We start from the raw sequence: 21,894 nt of genomic DNA, 5'->3' as shown, positions 1-21,894 counted from the left end.
GCATCTACATAAATACACTACAACATAAAAGGATTTTCAGCCGGACATTTAACACATGCATAGCTGTATGCATCTCTCTCTCTCGTTTGCCGCTGTCTCCTCTCCTTAAATAGTCCCGCCTTCCTCCTTCCCGGGTTTCAGCTCCAGTGTAACAATTTGGGAAAGGAGGAAGCTGGGACCAGCTTGACAAAACACGTAGACATGTATTGTTGCAATTTTGAGTCACACACAATAACACACTGCTTCACACTACGTTATCCTTTCGGCATCTACATAAATACACTCCAACACAATAGGTTTTTCAGCCAAACATTTAACACATACATAGCTTTGTGCATCTTTCTCTGTCGTCTGCCGCCGTCTCCTCTCCTTAAATACTCCCACCACCTCTTACTGGAACACGAGACCAGTGTGGCACACAGTTGGAACTCACTCACCATTTATCTTCCAGACCTCGCTCTGCCCAGACACCGCTCTGCTCGCCACAATGGTCATTACGGTATTTCAAAAGTAATTACAGTAGTTATGTATATACCTATCCATCTCTACTTCATATTCCAGTGAGTGTTTGGTTTGAGAGAAAGAGAGAGAGAGAGAAAGCAGTGTGAAATGAACTGGGTTGCAGGTCTGTTCTGATAGGGTTGCAGACAAAATAATGCTACTTTCAAATAATACAATGAAACCAACCTTATAATCATTTTTATTTAGGATAGCAAATTAATATGCATACCGGTTTTAAGAAAGAGAGAAGAAAACATGTCTCATATATTTTGTTGCTGACATCAAAGTCAAGTAATTTTTATTTGTATAATGCTTTTTATAATACTAGTTTCAAAGCTGATTAAAAGGATAGCATACTGTAATGTCTGTAATATCTTAAAACATCTTAACAGCTTCTTTGAAATTCATGCCTTAATATCTTTGTCTGCCAAATGCTAAGAAAAAGCTCCATAGGATGTAAGTGGAGTGAAAAAATAAACATTAGGAGAAAATTGACTTAGCTGGGGAGATAATTGAAAATATGTAAAATGAAAAAGGCATACTGTACTTGCATGCATTCAAGCTCTATTTTGTCGCAAATTTATCTAAAACTTGGTAGAAGCTTGCCAAATTAGGCAGATGCCAACATGGAAAGGCTGTGGGACATGTCTTTATCCTTGAAAACTGTCAACAAATCTATGCCAGTTAAAAATACAAAAAAACAAAACAAGATACATTAAATGCAGGTGCTCTTGCAACAAAGATACACATGGTTTGTGCCAACCACCATGTCGTTTCACTGGTAAATGATTGTCTTAAGAAAAACAGAAATCTATATATTTCAATATTTGATTTTAAGAAGATTTTTGTTTAATATGATAAAAAATGTTGGTATTGGGCTGCCTGTTATTGAGTCCTGAAGGAAAAAACATATGAAAACCAGTTATTTAAAACATCTGTGAACCTTATCTTCAGTTTTGCTGTGTTTATTATCATTGTCTAACATAAAAATGTGCATGTCTTTTGTTGACGTTTTTTCATGTAAAATGTATCTAACATTTTTTCCATGGGGCTTGTTTAAGATGTAAATGTTTGATTCATGTCGTGAGATGAATTAGTCAAATTTCACATGCCTGGCATCTGAAGGGAACTGTAGAAATACCTTATTAATGTAATCTATATTTTCTTTGTTGTGTTTGTGTTAACCATATACTATCTCTCTCTCTCTGTCTCTCTCTCTTTCTTTCTAACAGCTCCAGGTATCTACCACTGACCTAAGTGGTAAGCTGGTAGAGGGACCAGTGGACCTGGATGTGTCTGTTATTGACCAGAATGATAACAGACCGGTCTTCAAAGAGCCACGGTACTCTGGGGAAGTCCTGGAGGGCTCTCCCACAGGTATGCTTCCCTGACCTATAGCTTTCCTCTAACAGTGCTCATGTTTTGCTGTAGAATGAGCGTGTCTGGGGAACTGATTACTGGAGGAAGAAAGTCAAGATAAGAGATGGCTAAGGGTCTAAAGGTTGTTGATAGAAGTAGTGGTTAGAGAGATGATGTTGGTTTGAATTGATGGAACACATCCTCAATTTATCCATCCATCCATCCTTCCATCCACTTTCAAATGTATTTTAAACTTTCAGTTAAATCTTTGTCAAGCCAACAAACTTCTTTTTCCTCTTAAGTGCTCTTTGTCATGTTGGAACTGCCTACCATTTGAGAGGTTTGACTTACTGTAACAGTGCTTCCAACTAGTAAATTATCCAGCATTCAAATAGGATGCATCAGTTTTGTAGTCTGCGCTCCAATATCAAGGGAAGCCTCCTGCATGTTCCAAAGATACAGTATGATAGAGTAGAGTGGATCAGTTGCAAGCAGTTCTGTGTTTGCTTGTGCCACACTGCCATGAAAACCAAGCTTCAGTCACATGGCAAAAATATAACCACGTTTTCCCTTCTGACGCTCTCTCCACGTTGTGTCGGAGAAGCGACACTAGGGGTCTCTCTTGAGCGCCGATATCCACCTCTGATCTATGAAAAAAGGCCAATGAGAGTTGGCAGCCAGTATTTGCATGTCCCGCCCCCGGACATACGGGTATTTAAGCGGCGCAAATACGGGAGTTTATTCAGAAAATTTCTTCGGAACCGATGGTCTGTCTGCAGTTTGCTGCGAGTTACACACCACATTAAAACGTTCCTGTTTCCTCTGACGATCTGCATGCTGTTGGATCTTGACGGCGCACAACAGCGGCTTTCTCCTTTACATCAATAAGTGCATGGTCATGTTCTCACTGCGAGAACATGACCATGACCACGTTGCGGTCGCGGCTTGCTTTCAACAGAAAGCAAGCCACCCCAGCTGCACCCACGGGATTGAGGACGATGCGGTTGGCGCTTGGGGCGATTTGGGGGCGGCAGCGGGTGCGGTTTCGCCGGGTAGCCCCCCGCGAACCTCCCGTTCCCTGACACGCTCGCTGGTCCCCGTAAACGCTCGCGGCGATAGCGGCTCGCCTCACGGCCCGGCTGTCTATCCTCCCGAGCCCGAAGCAGATGAGCTTGCCACTGCATCGGAGAGTGTGATGTCTGATGCTGAGGACTCCCCTGGACTGCCGCCTTCGGGCCAGCAGGCCCAGGCTGAGGCTGACGCTCAGATGTCTGACATGCTTTCCCGGGCCGCCGTAAGCGTGGGGTTGGAACCCTCCATCCTCCCCACAGCCCCGCTCTCCGCCCGTCTAGGTGCCACCCGCTCCACTCTCGCAACCCTCGACGGCGGAGAGCACCACGGATACGGGGCGATTCCCCAGGTCGATAGGGCAGTTGCGTACCATCTATGCCCCGGTAGCCCTACCTCCTGGCGTGGCCGCCCTGTACTCCCTTCCAAGCCCTGTAGGACAACATCCTTGCTTAACGCGAAGGCCTACAGTGCGGCTGGACGCGCTGCCTCCGCCCTGCATGCGATGGCCCTCCTGCAAGTCCACCAGGCCAAAGCACTCAGAAACATGCACGGGGGTGGACCTGATCCTGATGTGCTGCAGGACCTTCGCTCAGCGACCAACCTCGCCCTGAGAGTGACGAAGGCCACAGCGCAGGCACTCGGACAGGTGATGGCCACCCTAGTGGTCCAGGAACGCCATCTTTGGCTCAGTCTGGTCGAGATGCGTGAGGCCGACAAGAACCGCCTCCTGGATGCACCTGTCTCTCAGATTGGCCTTTTCGGCGACACCATCGAGGACTTCGCCCAACAGTTCTCCGCGGTGAAGAAGCAGACGGAGGCCATCTCTCAAGCATCATGCCCCGCCGCAGACCTGCCGCTACGGGCCCTGCCCCGTCTGCCCGCCGAGGGCGTCCCCCTGCGAAAAAACCAGCTCCTGCTCCGCCTCAACCCGGGCCCAGCTCTCAGCCCCAGCGTCGAGCACCCCGCAGGCGGTGCACGCCCCCTGTCTCACGAACCCCCTCTAGGACACGGAATGCTCCCAAGAGTTCCTGAGACAGCCGACCCAGAGCCGAAGACGTTAGCTCCGGAGGTGGTAAGACCGCTCCGTCCCCCGGTGGAGGGCCAGGAGGAGAATCCTTTGTTTTTTCATTTGCCACACCCCCTTATGGGGGCTGTGGTACCCACATTCTCAATAAGCGCTATTTCCTTTGCCTCTGGGTCACCTGGCCCGCAAATGCCGTTCTCACAGCAATCTGCTTTCAGATTACGACAGTCCCGGTACACCGGACGCGGTGATCCCGCCTTCCGCCTGCCCACGACTGTCCCCCGGCCGGCCGGTTCAGATGAGTCCAGAGGACGCCAGCATCAGACCTCCTCCTCAGTCACGAACCCGCCCCCAAGGTAAGTGCTTTGAGTCTATTCTCAGCACCTCAGCCTCAGGCCACGATGAAGCCGCCCGACGCTGCATTACCTGTTCCGCCCCGCTGCGAGGCCCCGCCGGGTACGTCCAAAATACTCGTCCCTTTGGTGCCCCTAGTGCAGAGCTGGGAGGCGTGGCTTGCGCTTCCCAACACATCACGCTGGCTGCACCGGACCATTCGACTCGGTTACGCAATTCAGTTTGCCCGGCTCCCGCCCCCCTTCAGGGGCGTCCGCTTTTCCGCAGTACACGGCAAGCATGCCAGTTCCCTGCGCACGGAAATCGCGACCCTCTTAGCCAAGGGCGCGGTAGGGCCCGTCCCTCCAACCGAAATGAGGAAGGGTTTCTACAGCCCTTACTTCATTGTACCCAAGAAAGGCGGCGGCTTACGACCAATCCTGGACCTGCGAGTTTTCAATCGGGCCTTGTTAAAACTCCCATTTAAAATGCTCACGCAGAGAAATATTCTGGCTGGCGTTCAGCATCTAGATTGGTTCGCAGCGGTAGACCTGAAGGACGCGTACTTCCACGTCTCAATTCTGCCACGACACCGACCCTTCTTACGGTTCGCGTTCGACGGCCAGGCGTTTCAGTACAAAGTTCTCCCCTTCGGCCTGTCTCTACCCCCTCGCGTCTTCACGAAGGTCGCAGAGGCGGCTCTTGCCCCGCTACGAGTAGCCGGCATCCGCATTCTCAACTACCTCGATGACTGGCTTATCCTAGCACACTCTCGAGAGTTACTATGCACACACAGAGACCAGGTGCTCCGGCACCTCAGCCGCTTGGGGCTTCAGGTCAACTGGGAAAAGAGCAAGCTCACTCCGGTTCAGAGCATCTCTTTTCTCGGGTTGGAGTTAGACTCAGTCTCAATGACAGCACGTCTCATGAGCGAGCGTGCTCAGTCTGTGCTGGATTGCCTCGCTTCCTTCAAGCCAGGCACAGTGGTCCCTCTAAAACTTTTCCAGAGGCTCCTGGGGCATATGGCGTCCTCCGCGGCGGTCGCGCCGCTGGGGTTGATGCATATGAGACAACTCCAGCACTGGCTCCAGACTCGAGTCCCGAGACAAGCATGGCACCACGGCACGCATCGGGTAAGGATCACCCCCGCCTGCCTCAAAACACTCCGACCCTGGACAGACCTAAGTCCGTCTGATCCTAAGACCGCGACCGGGCTATGTGCCCAAAGTTCCTACCACACCATTCCGAGATCAGGTAGTGAACCTGCAAGCGCTGCCTCGGGAGGAGGCAGACCCAGCCCTTTCGTTGCTATGTCCAGTGCGCGCCCTGCGCATTTACCTGGACCGCACACAGAGCACCAGACGTTCTGAGCAGCTCTTTGTCTGCTTTGGGGGGACGGCAGAAAGGGAATGCCGTCTCCAAACAGAGGCTCGCCCACTGGGTTGTTGACGCCATCACACTGGCTTATCACACCCAGGCCGTGCCCCTACCCTTGTGGGTCCGAGCTCACTCAACAAGGGGTGTTGCGTCCTCATGGGCACTGGCCAAGGGCACCTCCCTAGCAGACATCTGTAGAGCCGCGGGTTGGGCAACACCCAACACCTACGCGAGGTTTTTCAACCTCTGCGTTGAGTCGGTTGCGTCTCGTGTTTTGTCAGGTCCGAGCCTGTAGAACTCGGTAACACGTAGACCGACCGGCCGGGTGGATCGCTTGCGCCCAGCGCCCTTTTCCTGACGTCAAGGTTAAGTAGTGCGCCTTTTTTCCCAGGGCGCCCCACTCCGAGTCGGGACCCTGGTCGATTCCTCCCCAGCCCTCCGGGTCCGCGGTTCAGCGGAGGAACTCACCAACCCAAGCCACTGCGGGTACCCTGTTGGCTACTCTGTACTGGTATAGGTGCTCCACATGTAAGGCCTCCTGCTCGGACTCCCCCTGTGTGTATTTCCACGGTTCTGTCCCCTTACGAGCGGACCCCCGTGTCTCCCTTAGGCAGTTACAGCTGCCCCGGTCGCCGTGCTGTAGCAACTCCCCCCTTTCGAGGCTGGATCTACCACCGCACCATACTTTCCACACGAGCCCTAAGACGGCCGTGTGACGTGTCTACCACTTTTCCTCCCCAAGAAAAAGGGCAGGTGTGGTCTCCGCAGGGTCTGGGATAGACCCCCTTCCCTATATGCGTGTAAGGGCCCCGGCCGTGATTGCTCTATGCGAGAAACATAGAGAGAAAAGAGGCCCAGCCAGGCTGGCCCGTTCCCATGTTGGCAAACATCGCCTTGTTCCCCTCTCAGGGTAACTAGAAGGATCCCGATGTTCCTATGGGGCATTGGGGAAGGGTACGTGCAGCCGGGTACAGATGATGCGTGGCACTGGATGAATCCCTGCCCGCCTCTGTATCGGCAGTTCACGTACACGGTTCAGCACATGGCAAGATTGGAATGGGTCCCCTAGTGTCGCTTCTCTGACACAATGTGGAGAGAGCGACAGAAGGGGAACGTTTGGTTACGTATGTAACCTCCGTTCCCCGAGGGAGGGAACGACACGTTGTGTCTTTCCTCCGCCATGTCGCTGAACCGAGCCACTGTTGTGGCCGGACCATTTCCGGCTCCTCAGAAAAATCCTGAATGAACTCCCGTATTTGCGCCACTTAAATACCAGTATGTCCGGGCGGGACATGCAAATACTGGCTGCCAACTCTCATTGGCCTTTTTTCATAGATCAGAGGTGGATATCGGCGCTCAAGAGAGACCCCTAGTGTCGCTTCTCCGACACAACGTGTCGTTCCCTCCCTCGGGGAACGGAGGTTACATACGTAACCAAACGACATGTCTACCCTTCCATGTGTTGTCACAGAAGTATCCATCTACAACAGGTGGTAAATTACTCATTCAAATTAAGATCTAAAATCAGAGACGCAGCATCAATGGCTTTTCTTTGATTTGTTCTTCAAAAAATAATTAAGTGTGTTTCTTAAAGCACGTGTCTTTGTGTCTAACAGCATCTATGGTCATGTGTCATGAGATGTCTTGCAGTTAGCCTACCACAGTGGCAGGAAGATGAGCAAAATTATCTGACATGGCTGGTGCTACTTTCATACCCTGTGCTACTTTTTAATATAGTTGGCACCTTCACAGCTCCATGGTTTTGTAATTTCCAGACATTGTCGATCATCATCTGTCAATAGTTGCAAGGCCAACTGTGGCTTGAGGTGTCGTTTCAGCACCAAGATACACATTTTTTATATCAACCAGCTTACCTTAACAGGTCAACGGAGAATGAAGAATCTTCAGTACAGAGGCCTGTACCATGAAGCCGGTTTCGCTGGCTAGCCAGCTAAGTTTTAGATTTGTTTGCCTCAACCCCAGGTTTTAGGTACCATGAAAGTTGGTCAGTTTATAGCGGTGTTCATCTCCATAGTAACTTATGGTACATGGCTAACCTGCTCCGTAGCAAGTTTTGTTCTGGATTACAGATCGCTAACAGATGCTGAACCAATCAGCTGTGAGTAAAATTAGATCTCTGATGCAATCAAGTCACTCCCCTGTGTCTCTTAAAGTGCACTTACAAATAAAATCTGAGAAATCCACAAAATTGACCCCTTGTGATAAATTATTTATTTGAGAATCTAAATGTAGATATTCAGCAGATAATAAATATCTCTGTTAAAAAATATCTTCTTACATGTAAATAATAAATTAAAAAAATGAGAGAGAATTTTGAAGCTCATAATTTTGCTAGATTTGAAAAGGTATTCATTCCTTTATCAGTGAACAGTTGGTGATATATTGTCAGACCTCTATCTGTCCAAAACTTAAATGTATTATCTAATCTATTTGTCATGAAATCCGGATCTTTAGCAATTTCTTGTAAATTAACTATATCTTTCTTAATTGTACTATTTTTTTTCTTTTTTTAATCAAATTCAAAAAGTACTATTAATACAAATATAATCTATTGTTTTAAATGTTTTGCTTTGTTTGGGTAGGAACAGAGATATACTAATAGGTTCCCCCATTGGATACATTTCCATCTTCCTCCATTTCACTTTAGATTCTTCAATATAAGTTGAATTTGGACAGCTCAATAATAATGTATAACGTTTGGGAATTCTAGTCCTCTGAGCCTTTTTAAAAACTTTTTTAAACTTTTAGTAATTCAAGAATAATTTTAGGTTCCCCTTCCGTCACTCACTCACTCATCATTGTGTTGATGTAGTGACACTAGGGGGTCGCTCTTTATAGCCCCGAACTCCTCTTTCATTGGCCTTTTCTCATTCTTTGAGAAAAGGCCAATGAGAATTGCCGAGTGGAATTTGCATGCCACTCCCCTGGATATCCGGGTATAAAAGGAGCTGGAATGCAATTCCATTCAGATTTTTTCTTCGGAGCAGAGCGGTTGTACTATCAGCAAGCTGAATACTACTGCTGTTCCATTCATCTCTTAAAAAGCATATGCTGTTGGGTATATGGCGCTTTTCCAGCGGCTTTCTCTCCTTCTGCACGACGGGTGCAGATTTCGCCCCTGGGTGCTTTGACAGTACTAAAAGAGTGTATATTCCTTCTAAAGAGTATATTTTCTCTAATAGAGCACACACATTGATGTTAAACGTCTATATAAAGACGTGAGCATCGGTTTAGAGCATCTCTTTTCTCAGCATGGAGTTAAACTCGGTCTCAATGATAACGCGCCTCACAAGCGAGCACGCAAAATCGGTGCTGAACTGTCTGGAGTCATTCACCGGCAGTCATGCCGCTTGGGTTGATGCATATGAGACCGCTTCAGCACTGGCTTCAGACTGGATTCCCGAGATGGGAATGCGCCGTGGCACAAATTGCGTAGCTATCACGCCGCTCTGCCGCCACTTATTCTGCCCTTGGACAGACCTTTCTCTTCTATTGGCAGGAGTTCCCCTACAGCAAGTGTCCAGGTGTGTCATGGTCGCCTGGCTTGAAGGAAGCGAGGCATTTCAGCACTGACTGAGCACGGTCGTTGGAGAGACGTGCTGTTATTGAGACTGAGTCTAACTCCAGACCGAGAAAAGAGATGCTCCGGACCGGGGAGAGCTTGCTCTTTTCCCGGTTGACCTGAAGCCCCAAACGGCTGAGGTGCCTGAGCACCTGGTCTCTGTTTGCGCATAGTAACTCTCGAGAGTGAGCCAGTATGAGCCAGTCTTCGAGGTAATTGAGTATGCGTATGCCGGCTACTCGGAGCGGGGCAAGAGCTGCCTCTGCGACTTTCGTGAAGACGCGAGGGGACAGAGACAGGCCGAAGGGGAGGACTTTGTACTGATATGCCTGGCCGTCGAACGCGAACCGTAGGAAGTGTCGATGTCGAGGGCAAATTGAGACGTGGAAGTATGCATCCTTCAGGTCTACCGCTGCGAACCAATCTAGATGCCAGATGCCAGATAGAATTTGTTTCTGGGTGAGCATTTTGAACGGGAGTTTGGACAAGGTCCGATTGAAAACTCGCAGGTCCAAGATCGGTCGTAAGCTGCCGCCTTTTTTGGGTACAACAAAGTAAGGGCTGTAGACACCCTTCTTCGTTTCGGTTGGAGGGACAGTCTCTATCGCGTCCTTTAATAGAAGGGAGGCAATTTCTTCACGCAGGGAATGGGCATGTTGGCCGTGTACTGCGGAAAAATGTATGCCCACGAAGGGGGGCGGAGACCTGGCAAACTGAATTGCGTAACCGAGTCGAATGGTCCGGTGCAGCCAGCGTGACGGGTTGGGCAGTGAAAGCCACTCTAAGCTCCGTGCTAGGGGCACCAAGGGGACAAGTTTTTTGGATGTACCCGGCGGGGCTTCGCAGCGGTGCGGAACAGGTAACGTGGCATCGGGAGGCAACGTGGCGTCCCGAGGCTCCGGTGCTGAGAATAAACTCAAAGCACTTACCTTACTCCGCGCACCCGGAAGGGGGCGGGTTCGTGACTGAGGAGGAGGTCTGATGCTGGCGTCCTCTGGACTCGTCTGAAGCGGCCGGCCGGGGAACAATCGTGAGGCTGAAGGCGGGGACACCTGAGGCACATGGAGCCGGGACTGTTGAGGCCTGAAAGCAGAGTGCTGTGAGAACGGCATTTGTGGGCCAGGTGACCCCAGAGGCAACAAGGAAATAGCTCTATAGAGTGTAACGAATTTAACAAAAAATTCTCCTCCCGGCCCTCCACCGGGGAACGGAGTGGTCTTACCAGCTCCGGAGCTAACGTCTCGGTCTCTGGGTCTGTCATCTCAGGAGTGCCTGGGAGCCTTCTGGGTCCTCAAGGGGGTCCGTGAGACGATGGGCGTCCAACTTCTGCGGGGGGCTCAACGCTGGGGCTGAGAGCTGGGCCCACTCACTTGTTAGTTGAGGCGGAGCACCACTTTCTTTCTTTCTTGAAAGCCGCAGGAGGACGCCCTCGGCGAGCAGACAGGGCATGGCCCCTGGCGGCAGGTTTGTGGCAGGGCAGGATGCTTTTTTTTGCTTGAAAATAGCCTTCGTCTGTTTCTTCACCACTGAGGACTGCTGGGCGAAGTCGTCAAGTGGTGTCACCGAATGGACGGAGCTGGGAGATGGGGGCGTTTGAGAAAGCGTGCTTTGTCTGCCTCCCGTACTGCCTGTCCATCGTTGCGTTTCTGGACCACGGAGTGGCCATCGCCTGTTTGAGTGCAGTTCCTGCAGCACGTCAAGAACAGGACTACCCAAGTGCAGATTTTGAAGTGCCCTGGCCAGGTGGACTTGCAGGAGGGGGCCATGGCGTGCAGGGGGGAGCGGTCTGGGACCGTTCTACCACCGAGGGTAGCGAGAGCGGAGGAGCGAGGAAGCTGGGCTTGCTCAGCTCGTCATGCACGTCCGGGAAGGAATCCAGGGGGGGGGCGCGGCTGTGAGTGGCGCACATGCCCGCGGAACCAATTAAGCCCGGGGAGGCATAGCGGACCTTCTTGCGTCAGGCTCAGACTGGGCGGAGACCCGAAGGTGGTGGCCCAGGCGAGTTATCCGCATCTGACGCCGCTGTTACGCTCTCCGATGCAGCGGTGATGTCATCATCCAATGCTGGGGAGCTCGAGGGACCGGACGGTAGGCCGTTAAGCGGACCGCACTAATCCCAAGCTCGAGGGAAGCAGGCAAGCGTGCCGGGGAGGCGGGAGGTTTTCGGGGGGATTTACCCGGCGAAAGCGTCCTGTTATTCTCCCCAGATAGTTCTCCATCGCCCGCGGCGCCTGCCTCAATCCCATAGGAAGGAGGCGAGGCGCGGGGGGCGGCTGAGATGGCTCTCTCTCACTACAAGAGAAAGCAGAGATCGCAACGCTGCCGCGGCTATGTTCTCACACTGAAAACATAACCCATTGGAGAGAATGCTCATCCCGAGCTCGGACAGAAACAAGCAAGCGTGCCGGGAGGCGGGGGTTTCGAGGGGTTCACCCGGCGAAACGGAGCCCGTCATTGTCCCCAGATCGTTTTCATCGCCACGGCGCCTGCCTCAATCCCGTGGGAAGGAGGCGAGGCGCGGGGGCGGCTTTCTCTCATTACAAGAGAAAGCCTACGACCGCAATGCTGTCATGGCTATGTTCTCGCACTGAAAACATAGACCATTCATAAAAACGCTGCCTGCGTGTGATCGCAACCCAGGAATGCAAGGCAGTTTTTATGACTGTCAGAGGTGGGGAGACATCAACCACATCCAGAAACTACACAGGGGCGGAAATATCGTCTTTAAAAAGACGCGTCCTGAGAAGGACGTTCAACGCCGCTGTGTTTTTCTCTTTAGAGCGAAATTACTCTTTTAGAATAACTCTTTCGAGTTGTCTGCGCTGTCGAAGCGCCCAGGGGCAAGAATGCACAGCCGTGCACGAAGAAGAAAGCCGCTGTTATGCGCCGTCAAATCCAACAGCATGCAGAGCGTCAGAGGATTAACCAGGAACTTGGTGTGTAACTCGCAGCAGAGTTCATGCACGACCATCGGCTCCGAAGAAATTTTCTGAATGAACTCCCGTATTTGCGCCGCTTAAATACCCGTATGTCCGGGGGCGGGACATGCAAATACTGGTTGCCAACTCTCATTGGCCTTTTTTCATAGTCCAGAGGTGGATATCGGCGCTCAAGAGAGACCCCTAGTGTCGCTTCTCTGACACAACGTGGAGAGAGCGACAGAAGGGGAACTTATCTTATCTTATAATTATTGAAAACATCTCTCCAGTAAACACTGATAGGTAATCTGATATCCTGTTATTGTTATACACTTAACTTAAATTCTGAATGCAGCTCCCACATGACCTGTTTTTGTGTCTTTCGAAGCATCTGTATAAATGTGCATATAATCCCCATATCTTGACCCCACATACTTCCTTACATCATATACTTCAGCATCAATAGGACCTTCCTCTTGCCTTCTTTCTAATAATTTAAAATCAACTTCTAGTTGGGGCATAACCCACAGTGGCATTGGAGATAAAGGAATTATTGGAGCACATCTGAATTCTTCCAGTCTCATACCTTTTACTAATTTCCCCACACTCCATCCAAAACTTTTGCGCTCTTTCTTCTCATATTCCCAACTAGGCATCAGTACTTTTTTGTAGGGTGACTCCCACTCTGACCTCTTTGATTTACCCAATAAAACGCCATTAATTGTTGTCTTCTTATATGCAGAGGCATTTCACCCATCTCTACTTGAAGAGCTGAGACTGGAGAAGTCAAATATGCTCCACAACAAATTCTTAGGGCTTGAGACTGAATTCTATCCAATTGAATTAAATTAGATTAGATTAGATTTATTTGCAGAACATACACTATGCAACCATAATCCAATATAGATCTTATCATTGACAAAGGCCTCAAACAGGAGGAGAGCTTATATAGGGGAAAACATAACGAGTGACATGTGACACGACTGATGAGCTGAAGGGAGTAATTAGCAATGTCTTTGCAACATGGCTAGCATACTGCATGTGGCACCTGCAAACAAGAGGAAGAGAAACACCGGGGAAACAAGCAGACATGACACACAGATGAGACAGACAGACAGTGAGGGGAGGCACAGTCAGAACCAACTGTGACACATAGTTTTAGTCTTTTTACAAAATGTCCTTGTCAAAATTTGTCAGTATTTCTTTCCATTTGTATTCATTTTAGTCAGTTTTACTCTGACTAAAATGACATATTTAGCCAATGAAACTATATTTTAGTTGATGATAATGTGAAAAATGAAAAAAAAAAAAACATTTATCAGACTGTATGACCAAACTTGAATCAAATTTTAGGAAAAATGCATAAATATTTTCTTTTATTGTCTAAATGTACCAAATTAGATAAGCTATGTACAAAATACTGCACAACTGTCCATGCCATTATATAATGAAGTTAGTTTACTGTATTCTGAATTCTTCATGCTTTAGAGACTTTTATTAATTTTCCATGTTTAGCCATATTAGTAGGATATTGCATTGTGTGTGTTTTTACAGAAACAGCATGTTCATGAGTTAGGCATATTATGACTAGTGTGTAATTTAGTTCAAGTTCACCTGTTCATTTGCTTTGTTGTCTGTGCAGAGATGCAAGTTGTATTATTACATATATGTTGTGGATAGTGATCAATATCATGTATTAATAGGATACGTTTGAGTGAGGTAATTAACCTGTTGTAAAGCGGTTAATTTTGCTGGTGTTCGGCACGTTCAACTCTCACAGCTCAAGCAGGGAAATCCTCAGCATTCTGAATTATTAAATCAGATGAATCCATATCTAATATCTTTTATAAAACCGATATTTTGCTAGATGCTTATTCTTTTGTTAATGTCTTGGACTGTTAATATCTTGCAGTAATATATCTTTTATTGTCATATTTTCGTCAGCAGTATGCTTTAAAAAAATTATTCAATTATCATCATGATGTGTCTTTTTTGTCTCGTATTTGTTAATGTTGATGAAATCACACACACACACGCACGCACGCACGCACGCACACACACACACACACACACACACACACAATTGTTTTTAAATCATTGTGGGGACTCTCCATAGACTTCCATGCATTTTATGGATTTTATACAGATCTAATTATAATTTCTATCCCCTAGTCCTAACCCTCACAGAAACCTTTTTGCATTTTAACATAAAAAGAAACATAAGTTAGTATGTTTAATAAGCCATTTCCCTTGTGGGGACTGCTGGCTAGGCCCCACAAGGTAGGTGATCTCAGATTTTACTTTCCTTGTGGGGACATTTGGTCCCCAAAATGTAGTATATAAACATGTATATTTTCACAGAACTTGTCAAGTTGTGTATCCAGCGCACAATGGTACAGGTTCGGGAAAAAATATAAAAACTGCGGACACAGTATAATTCCATGTTTATTTCAAGTGCTAGCTAATCTCATAGTCTCATACCTCAGCTTAATTTACCCTCTTGCTTGTGAAATGGGCGGAATGGCACCAGAGCAACGTATTTGCTGGAATTGGGGCTATTGGCCCGATGGTGGGAATTGGCATCAGAATATTTGTCAGACATCATTGATATCTGATTACATTGTCCTATTGCCCTGCCTACCATGAAAAAAAAAAAATAGCAAAGGGCCAAAGGGTTTGTTCTCTATATGGCAAAAATACTGGTTTAATTTATTCAATTTTCTTTTTTAATTCAGTACACTTCAACTTCTCCCTAATGAGCAAACCCATTATTTCAGAATGTGTATCTTCACACAAAATACTACAGAGATAACTTTGACATCCTAATCGTGAGCATCCCTCATGAGTCGCAGCCCACATTTATCTTGCCATCAGAGAATGCTACATTGTTTTCATGATGTGTCTGATAAATCAAAAAAGAACTGGACCATTAACAAACTGCATGACACTGTCTTCGCTTTTCATTCCCTTGCCCTGAAGAAATGAGAAATTCATTCAGACACAACTGTGTCCTCAGAGGCTTCACACTACACTTCCATTTCTCCATCATTCCATCATTTCCCCAAAAATTCTTCTGCTGTTCTACCATTCCATTTTGCCTTTTTTCTTTTAGTTACTCTATGAAGGATTTTTGTTTTTCTTTTTTGGAGACCTTTCACTATGGAAACTCCAAAAACACAAGAACGTCCTGGTTATGTTCATAACCTCTGTTCCCTGATGGAGGGAACAAGACATTGTGTCGATGTAGTGACACTAGAGGTCACTCTTGAGAGCCCGAGACACCTCTGGACATACGGGTATACGGTGGGCCTTAGTCAAAAAGTGCTCAGTATAAAAACTTACTGTACAGCACGTGTGGCTCTGCATGTACTCTTTTTGACAGAAAATCATTATGCCTCTTTGCCTTATTTAACAGCTTAAATCTAGTAAACTTTTGTATCTTTTCAATTGTATTATTATTTGGTGTAAGTTTATGACATTATTCTGAATGTTATATTACCTTGGCATTAATAAAAATATTCACCACTACTTTGATGGGGTTTGTAATATAGCTGCTCAGGGAGTGATAACAAATTTGTTTTCTTTTTTCTTCGGACTGTCACAAAAATAGTATTTCCTCTTTTGAAAGATTTTTTTCTTTGGTTGTTCAGCCACTAGTCAATGTATTGGTCTGTGGCGACTAGTTGTTGATCACATTCAGTTTCAAATGTACATCATTTCAGCTGTGCAGGCATTCTCTCCTTTCAGACACTCTCTGTTATCAGAATAGAAAAATGAACATTTTGTCATAAATTACTCACCCACTTATCGTTCCAAACCTAAATTACTTTCTGTCTTATACCACATTTAAGGGGGACTTGTGCATCGTATTCCAAGGTTTCTGGAATCATAGGAATAAGATATTGGTTTGTTTTTCTCCAAAACCAAAATCGTATGTCTTCAGAAGACAGGGAATATGATGCATGAGGTGCATGTGTATTTTTTTACACTTTAAAATGAGTCACAATCAACTGACATTGCATTAAAAAGATGGAGCAAGGTTTTCATTAACCTTCTTGTGTTCAGTCTTTCAGGTTTAGAATGACACAAATGTAAGGACATTATGACAGAAAGTTCAATTTTGGGTGAACAATTCCATATGTTGTGAGTCATTAATGTGATGCAAAGACTGACCTGCTGATCAGTCGACTATCAGGATCCTGCCATCTTGGTTTGGTTTATTTGTAATTTTTTTGTAGTAGGATCCTGCCATCTCTGTAGGTCATGAAAAGTGTGAGGGCCGAGAACCATGTCTGGGTGGGCCAGTAGGGTGCTACTAGGATCACCTGCTCCTCGTCCTCCCTGAACTTGCACAGGGTCTGTGCAAATAGGGTCTCTGGGAGGGAATGCATATTTGCACAGCCCCCGAGGCCAGATGTGTGTCAGCACGTCTACCCCAAGGGGGGGTCCTCCCGTCAGGGAATACCAGAGTGGGCAGTGGGAAGATTCCCGAGAAGCGCCTTTTTGCACCTGAGGAATGGTGGTGGTGGTGGTGTAGCGGTCAATCCCTACAATCCCCGCAGCCACCACCATTGTGTCCTTGAGCAAGGCACTTAACTCCAGGTTGCTCCAGGGGGATTGTCCCTGTAATAAGGGCTCTGTAAGTTGCTTTGGATGAAAGCTTCTGCCAAATGCATAAATGTAAATGTAAGAAATCACGGCATAACCCTCGACCGCCCTGCCGTCAAGGATAGTGAGAGTGGACGAGCTGAGGTATTCTGTGTAAGACCCGTTTCAGAACTCGCAGGTCCAAGATTAGCCGCACCACCTTTCTTTGGTATGATGAAGTAAGGGCTATAGAACCCTTCCTTCATCTTGGCTGAAGGGACAGGCTCTGTCGTGTCCTTCCGTAGAAGGAACGCGTTCTACCCATGCAGAACAACGGCGTTCTTGCCGTTCACCGAAGTAAAGCGGACGCTTCTGATCCAGGGCGGGCACCTGGCGAACTGAATCGTGTACCCGAGTCGGATGGTCCTGGCCACCCAATGCAACAGGTTGGAAAGTGCTAGCCACGACACCACCAAGGTGCTTTCCGATGCAATAATCTAAATCTCATCCATCTCGTGAGCTCCAAAAGAGACAGTAGGCTGACACTGAGGCGAGCAGTTTGTTTCATCCCAGAAATGGACGGGAACAATCTAAATCTCATCCATCTCGTGAGCTCCAAAAGAGACAGTAGGCTGACACTGAGGCGAGCAGCTTGTTTCATCCCAGAAATGGACGGGAACAAACAAGCGAGTTTTTGAATGAGCTAGCCCCCAAATTGCCTCCAGCATCAACCGGGCTGGCCTCGTACCTATAGGTAAAAAGGTCTGGCACGGGGGATGGTTGAAGTGGCTTCAACTGTTAATTGTTAGTTCATTTCATTTTATCTTATGTTGTTAACTACTGTAAACAAATAGAACCTTACTGTAAAGTGTTCTCGTTATATATACCAAAAACAAACAAACAAAAAAAACACTTAAATGACATCAGGATTGAGTAGCTCTTTCAAATCGTCTTAATTGACTTTATGGCACATCATATTCCCTTTTCAAGCCTTTGCAACAATTATTTTGGCATGTATATCACCTTTTAAAATACCTTAATGTTTAAGATAGATTCATTATGGAGAGTAGATCTATTTTAATGTTTATTGCCACTCTGTTATAATATTTCTCATCTGAATACATTTTAAGTTTTACATTTGATCATTATAAAAGCCTCACACCATTCGTCAATAAAAAAGTGCATTTAACCTGTTGATACGCAATCGACCGCACGCGGTAGTGACGTCACTCTGCTTACATTTAATATATAATTTACCATCTTTAAATGTAATTAATGTTAAACAATTATACATCTTTTCAAAGGTCTAAGGGTACAACATTGATATCCGATCTCTGTTTCACGATAGCAATCCTTCAGAAACAGCAATTTAGTTATTTGTGCCAGGAGTACAAATGAAAACATGCAATATCAAAATGGGACTTTATACCTTTGTTATGAAAACGTGATCGCCAGATGAATCCAGTTCGCCACACTTGGGTCAATTGTCCATGACAAGCGTTCATTGAAAAACATCCAATAGCACTTTTTGTTCATAAAAGTGATACATCTGAGAAATATTGATATATTATATATTGTTTACATGAGATCTCGCCTAAAAGAATTACCCTTCGTCATCGTTCTTCAACAAACTATGTAATCTGAGCAGTATTAATGTTCTAAAACATTGTGTTTCTGGGTTGTCTTGGTACTTTTATTATTGTTTTTAGATTATAAAATATTTTCATTACTATAAACTTCTGCTTTAAAATTACAACATATATTAATTCTGAAACTTGGGAAATAAAGCCCAAAGTGTCTTCTTTCAAAAGATAAAACTGTGCCAATACTCCAAAGGGTCCAGTACATACAACCATTTTAGTTCAGCTATGTAATTTTCATGGTTTGTGCTCAAAAAGGGGGTGCGTATCAATAGGTTAATTGTTCTATTATCTGTAATATTAATCAATTAACTTGATTTCATTTTCATTACATCATGTCTTGGTCAATTGTTGAGAGGTGCAGATTCTCTTCATATTGCCATTGTTGCTGTGCTACCGAAAGAGCATGTAAGCAGGCATTGTTGGTGCAGGTGCACGCAGCAGGGGCCGGGGTGTCCTGTGTGACTTCCTCTCTCCTCTTTAAGCTTGTGCATGTACGGTTGCATATGCGCACAGCAGGCCTTCTCCGCTGCATTAAACTTTCCTGAGTGTTGGGCAAGGGGAGAGTGAATTTGTGTTGCTTTTTAAGCGCCACTTTTTAAAGATTTCATTAAGCACAAGAGTATGCCAGTGTGAGTCCAGAGCGGAAATGAAACAAATGCGAATTGAGAGCGTTTTAAAGAAGCCTACATTAATCATGACTGGAACCCACCGTCATGCCCCCCTGCCCAGGTCTTGGGTCAGAGATTTTCTGTGTCTACCCCCTGCTTGCTTTAATCAGCATGGCTGCTGGCAGAGGCTAGAAATTAGTGGGCTCAGCGTGGTATCTGATTAGTGAAGCTGTCTGCACTGACTGCCTTTTCAACAAGTTGCACACATTTTTTTGTTGGCAGTGTTATAAAGCTATGCTCATTGCGTAAAGGAATAGTTCACCCCAAAAATAATTAGGTCATCATTACTGTCATGACATTTGAAACTGTATGACTTTCTCTCTTCTGGAGAACGTTAAAAGTTTTACGTTTCGCATATGGCTTTAAAATAATGCAATAATATAAATAACCAGCACTAAACAACAAAAAAGGGGGTGCACCCTGATGTGCATAATGGATATCAAAAATAAGAAGAAACACATTCTAACACTGTAAAATACATTCAAATATGATGGGTTACGCAGGGACCTCTGGGCACACCCAATAATTGCTTTTACTGTAGTGAAAAATTATTTACAGTAAACATACCTGTATATTTTCTTGTTAAAAATAATATACATTTTCTCATTTAACTATAAGGTAAAACATAATTTGTACCTCTTAAAAATTTAAAATTTTCAATATATATATATATATATATATATATATACTGTATATATTACTGTATATATTACTGTTAATGGTATTGTTACTACCACTTTTTTACTGAAGTATTTTACATTATTTTCCTCATACAATAACAACCTTTTTTAACAGTGTATAATAACTTTGTGTGAGGAACTCAAACTTGCAATGTGTCTTTAACCGGCAAGTTTGAATATTTGTTTTGCACAAATTACATTTAAGATTTCCAGCAAAAAATAAACAAACAAACAAATAAAGTAATGTCAACTTTGTTTGTTTGATCAGTACAAACCTATTGTATGTCTTCAGAAGACCTGAAATATGGCACTTTTTTTTTGTCCTTTTAGGACCTTGACAGTGCTTGGTCACTGTATGCTTTTGTTGAAATGAAACAAGCAGAGTGAACAATCTTCAAAAACTTTTGAACGACATGAAGGGTGATTACATTATGACAAAATTTCATTTTTTAGGAGAAATATTTCTTAGTTTGCAAGGTGTTTATCCTTCTCTGTCTCTCTTTCTTTCTATTTCCTTAGCTTCCCTCTCACCTTCACTCTTTTGTGTGTGTCCTTTGATATGTTTAGTTTGTTCTGGATTGGGTGGACAGTTGCCTTTAGGGGGAAACACCGCAGCACTCTTGACATTTCTGTGTGTGTTGATAACTGAGCAAACAGCTCCAGTTATGGCAGGCCTTTATTCACTCTCTTCCTCCCCCCCCATCTCATTCTTTCTGTTTCCACAAGCTATTTTTGTAGGGGAAAATATCTTCATCCCTCAGTTGCCTTTCCCTCTTGTCTTTGCTTTGTTTTTTCTATTTGTGAACTTTGTAAAAGGCTTTCTATGTTCTTCATTCAATTCAATTCAATATTCGTTTATAAAACACATTTAAGAAAAAAAAACTAAGTTGAACGAAATGCTGTACAAAAAGAAAAATAATAACTACAGGAGATAAACAGACAACAAAGTAAATAACAAATACTGTGATAAAAGAAAGAATTTCACAATGATCAAGAAATATTGAAGGCCAGAGTGAATGTCTTTAGAGCAGACTTGAAGACTGAAATTGAAGGGGCTAATCTGATATGGAGAGGTAGACCATTCCAAGGTTTCGTACCGGCGATCACAAAGGCTCGATCACCTCGTTTTCTAAGTCTAGATCTAGGCACAGAGAGTAAACCAAGATTGCAAGATCTCAGAGTTCTAGAGGGAATATAAGGGTGGATCAAATCAGTCAGATACTGAGGGGCAAAATTATTTATAGCTTTGTAAACTTACATAACTGTACGTAACAGGAAGAAAGTGCATAGTGATTAAAATAGGTGTAACTGGCTCGTACTTGCGAGGCCCCTTGAGATATCTGGCAGCTGTGTTCTGCACCAGCTTTAAACGGGAGAGGGAAGACTGAGAGACACCGTAGTAAAGCGAGTTGCAATAACTTCCACTAGATGCCACAAAAGCATGAATCACAGTTTGAAAGTTACTCATGGATAAAAAAGGTTTTACTTTAGTGAGAAAGCGATGATGAAAAAAGCATGACTTTACAACACACCACACATGTGGAGATTTTCACCAGTTTACAGGAATGCTCCAGCTTCAAAGCAAGTTAATCTTCAAAACAGCATTTGAAAATGTTGATTACCACAGACAATAATTTAACTTTCTCCCTCAGTTTTTTCTCTGCAATTATATGGGCACTTACAATGACATGTTAAAGTAAACGTTTAAATACAAACTGGTTTGAATGTCAGATTTAAAGACTTAAAACAAGACTTGACTTAAAACAAAAATGAAAATCATTTATTCATCTTCATGCAATCCCAGATGTCCATAACTTTCTTTCTTCTGCAGAACACAAACAAAGATTTTTTGAGTAATATCTCAGCTCTGAAGGTCCATACAATGCATGTGAAGGGTGACCAGACCTTTCCAAAGAAGTTCCAAAATCACATAAAGGCCACACAATAGTAATTCATATGACTCCAGTGGTTCAATCCATATATTCAGAAGTGATATTATAGATGTGGGTGAGAAACAGATCAGTGTTTAAGTCCTTTTTAATATAAATCTCCACTTTCACTTTCAAAATTTGAAAGAATGTGAAAGTAAAAGTGGGAATTCATAGTAAAAAAGGACTTAAATATTGATCCGTTTTTCACCCACACTTATA

The 21,894-nt window shown here is 45.2% G+C and overlaps 1 protein-coding gene across 1 annotated transcript in view; it reads left to right on the top strand.

Moving 5' to 3' along the window:
- Positions 1-21,894, top strand: part of LOC127661937 (cadherin-13-like) — a 562,582-nt gene that overhangs the window by 315,530 nt on the left and 225,158 nt on the right. The window contains exon 6 of the mRNA XM_052152905.1: positions 1,734-1,878. Within this exon, the coding sequence (XP_052008865.1) occupies positions 1,734-1,878 (145 nt within the window). The remainder of the gene's footprint in view (positions 1-1,733; positions 1,879-21,894) is intronic.

This window comes from Xyrauchen texanus, chromosome 21 (genome assembly GCF_025860055.1).
Source record: "Xyrauchen texanus isolate HMW12.3.18 chromosome 21, RBS_HiC_50CHRs, whole genome shotgun sequence".
NCBI classification, from domain to species: domain Eukaryota; kingdom Metazoa; phylum Chordata; class Actinopteri; order Cypriniformes; family Catostomidae; genus Xyrauchen; species Xyrauchen texanus.
The sequence above is the reverse complement of the archived record's forward strand: the minus strand, read 5'-3'. Positions and strand labels throughout refer to the sequence as shown.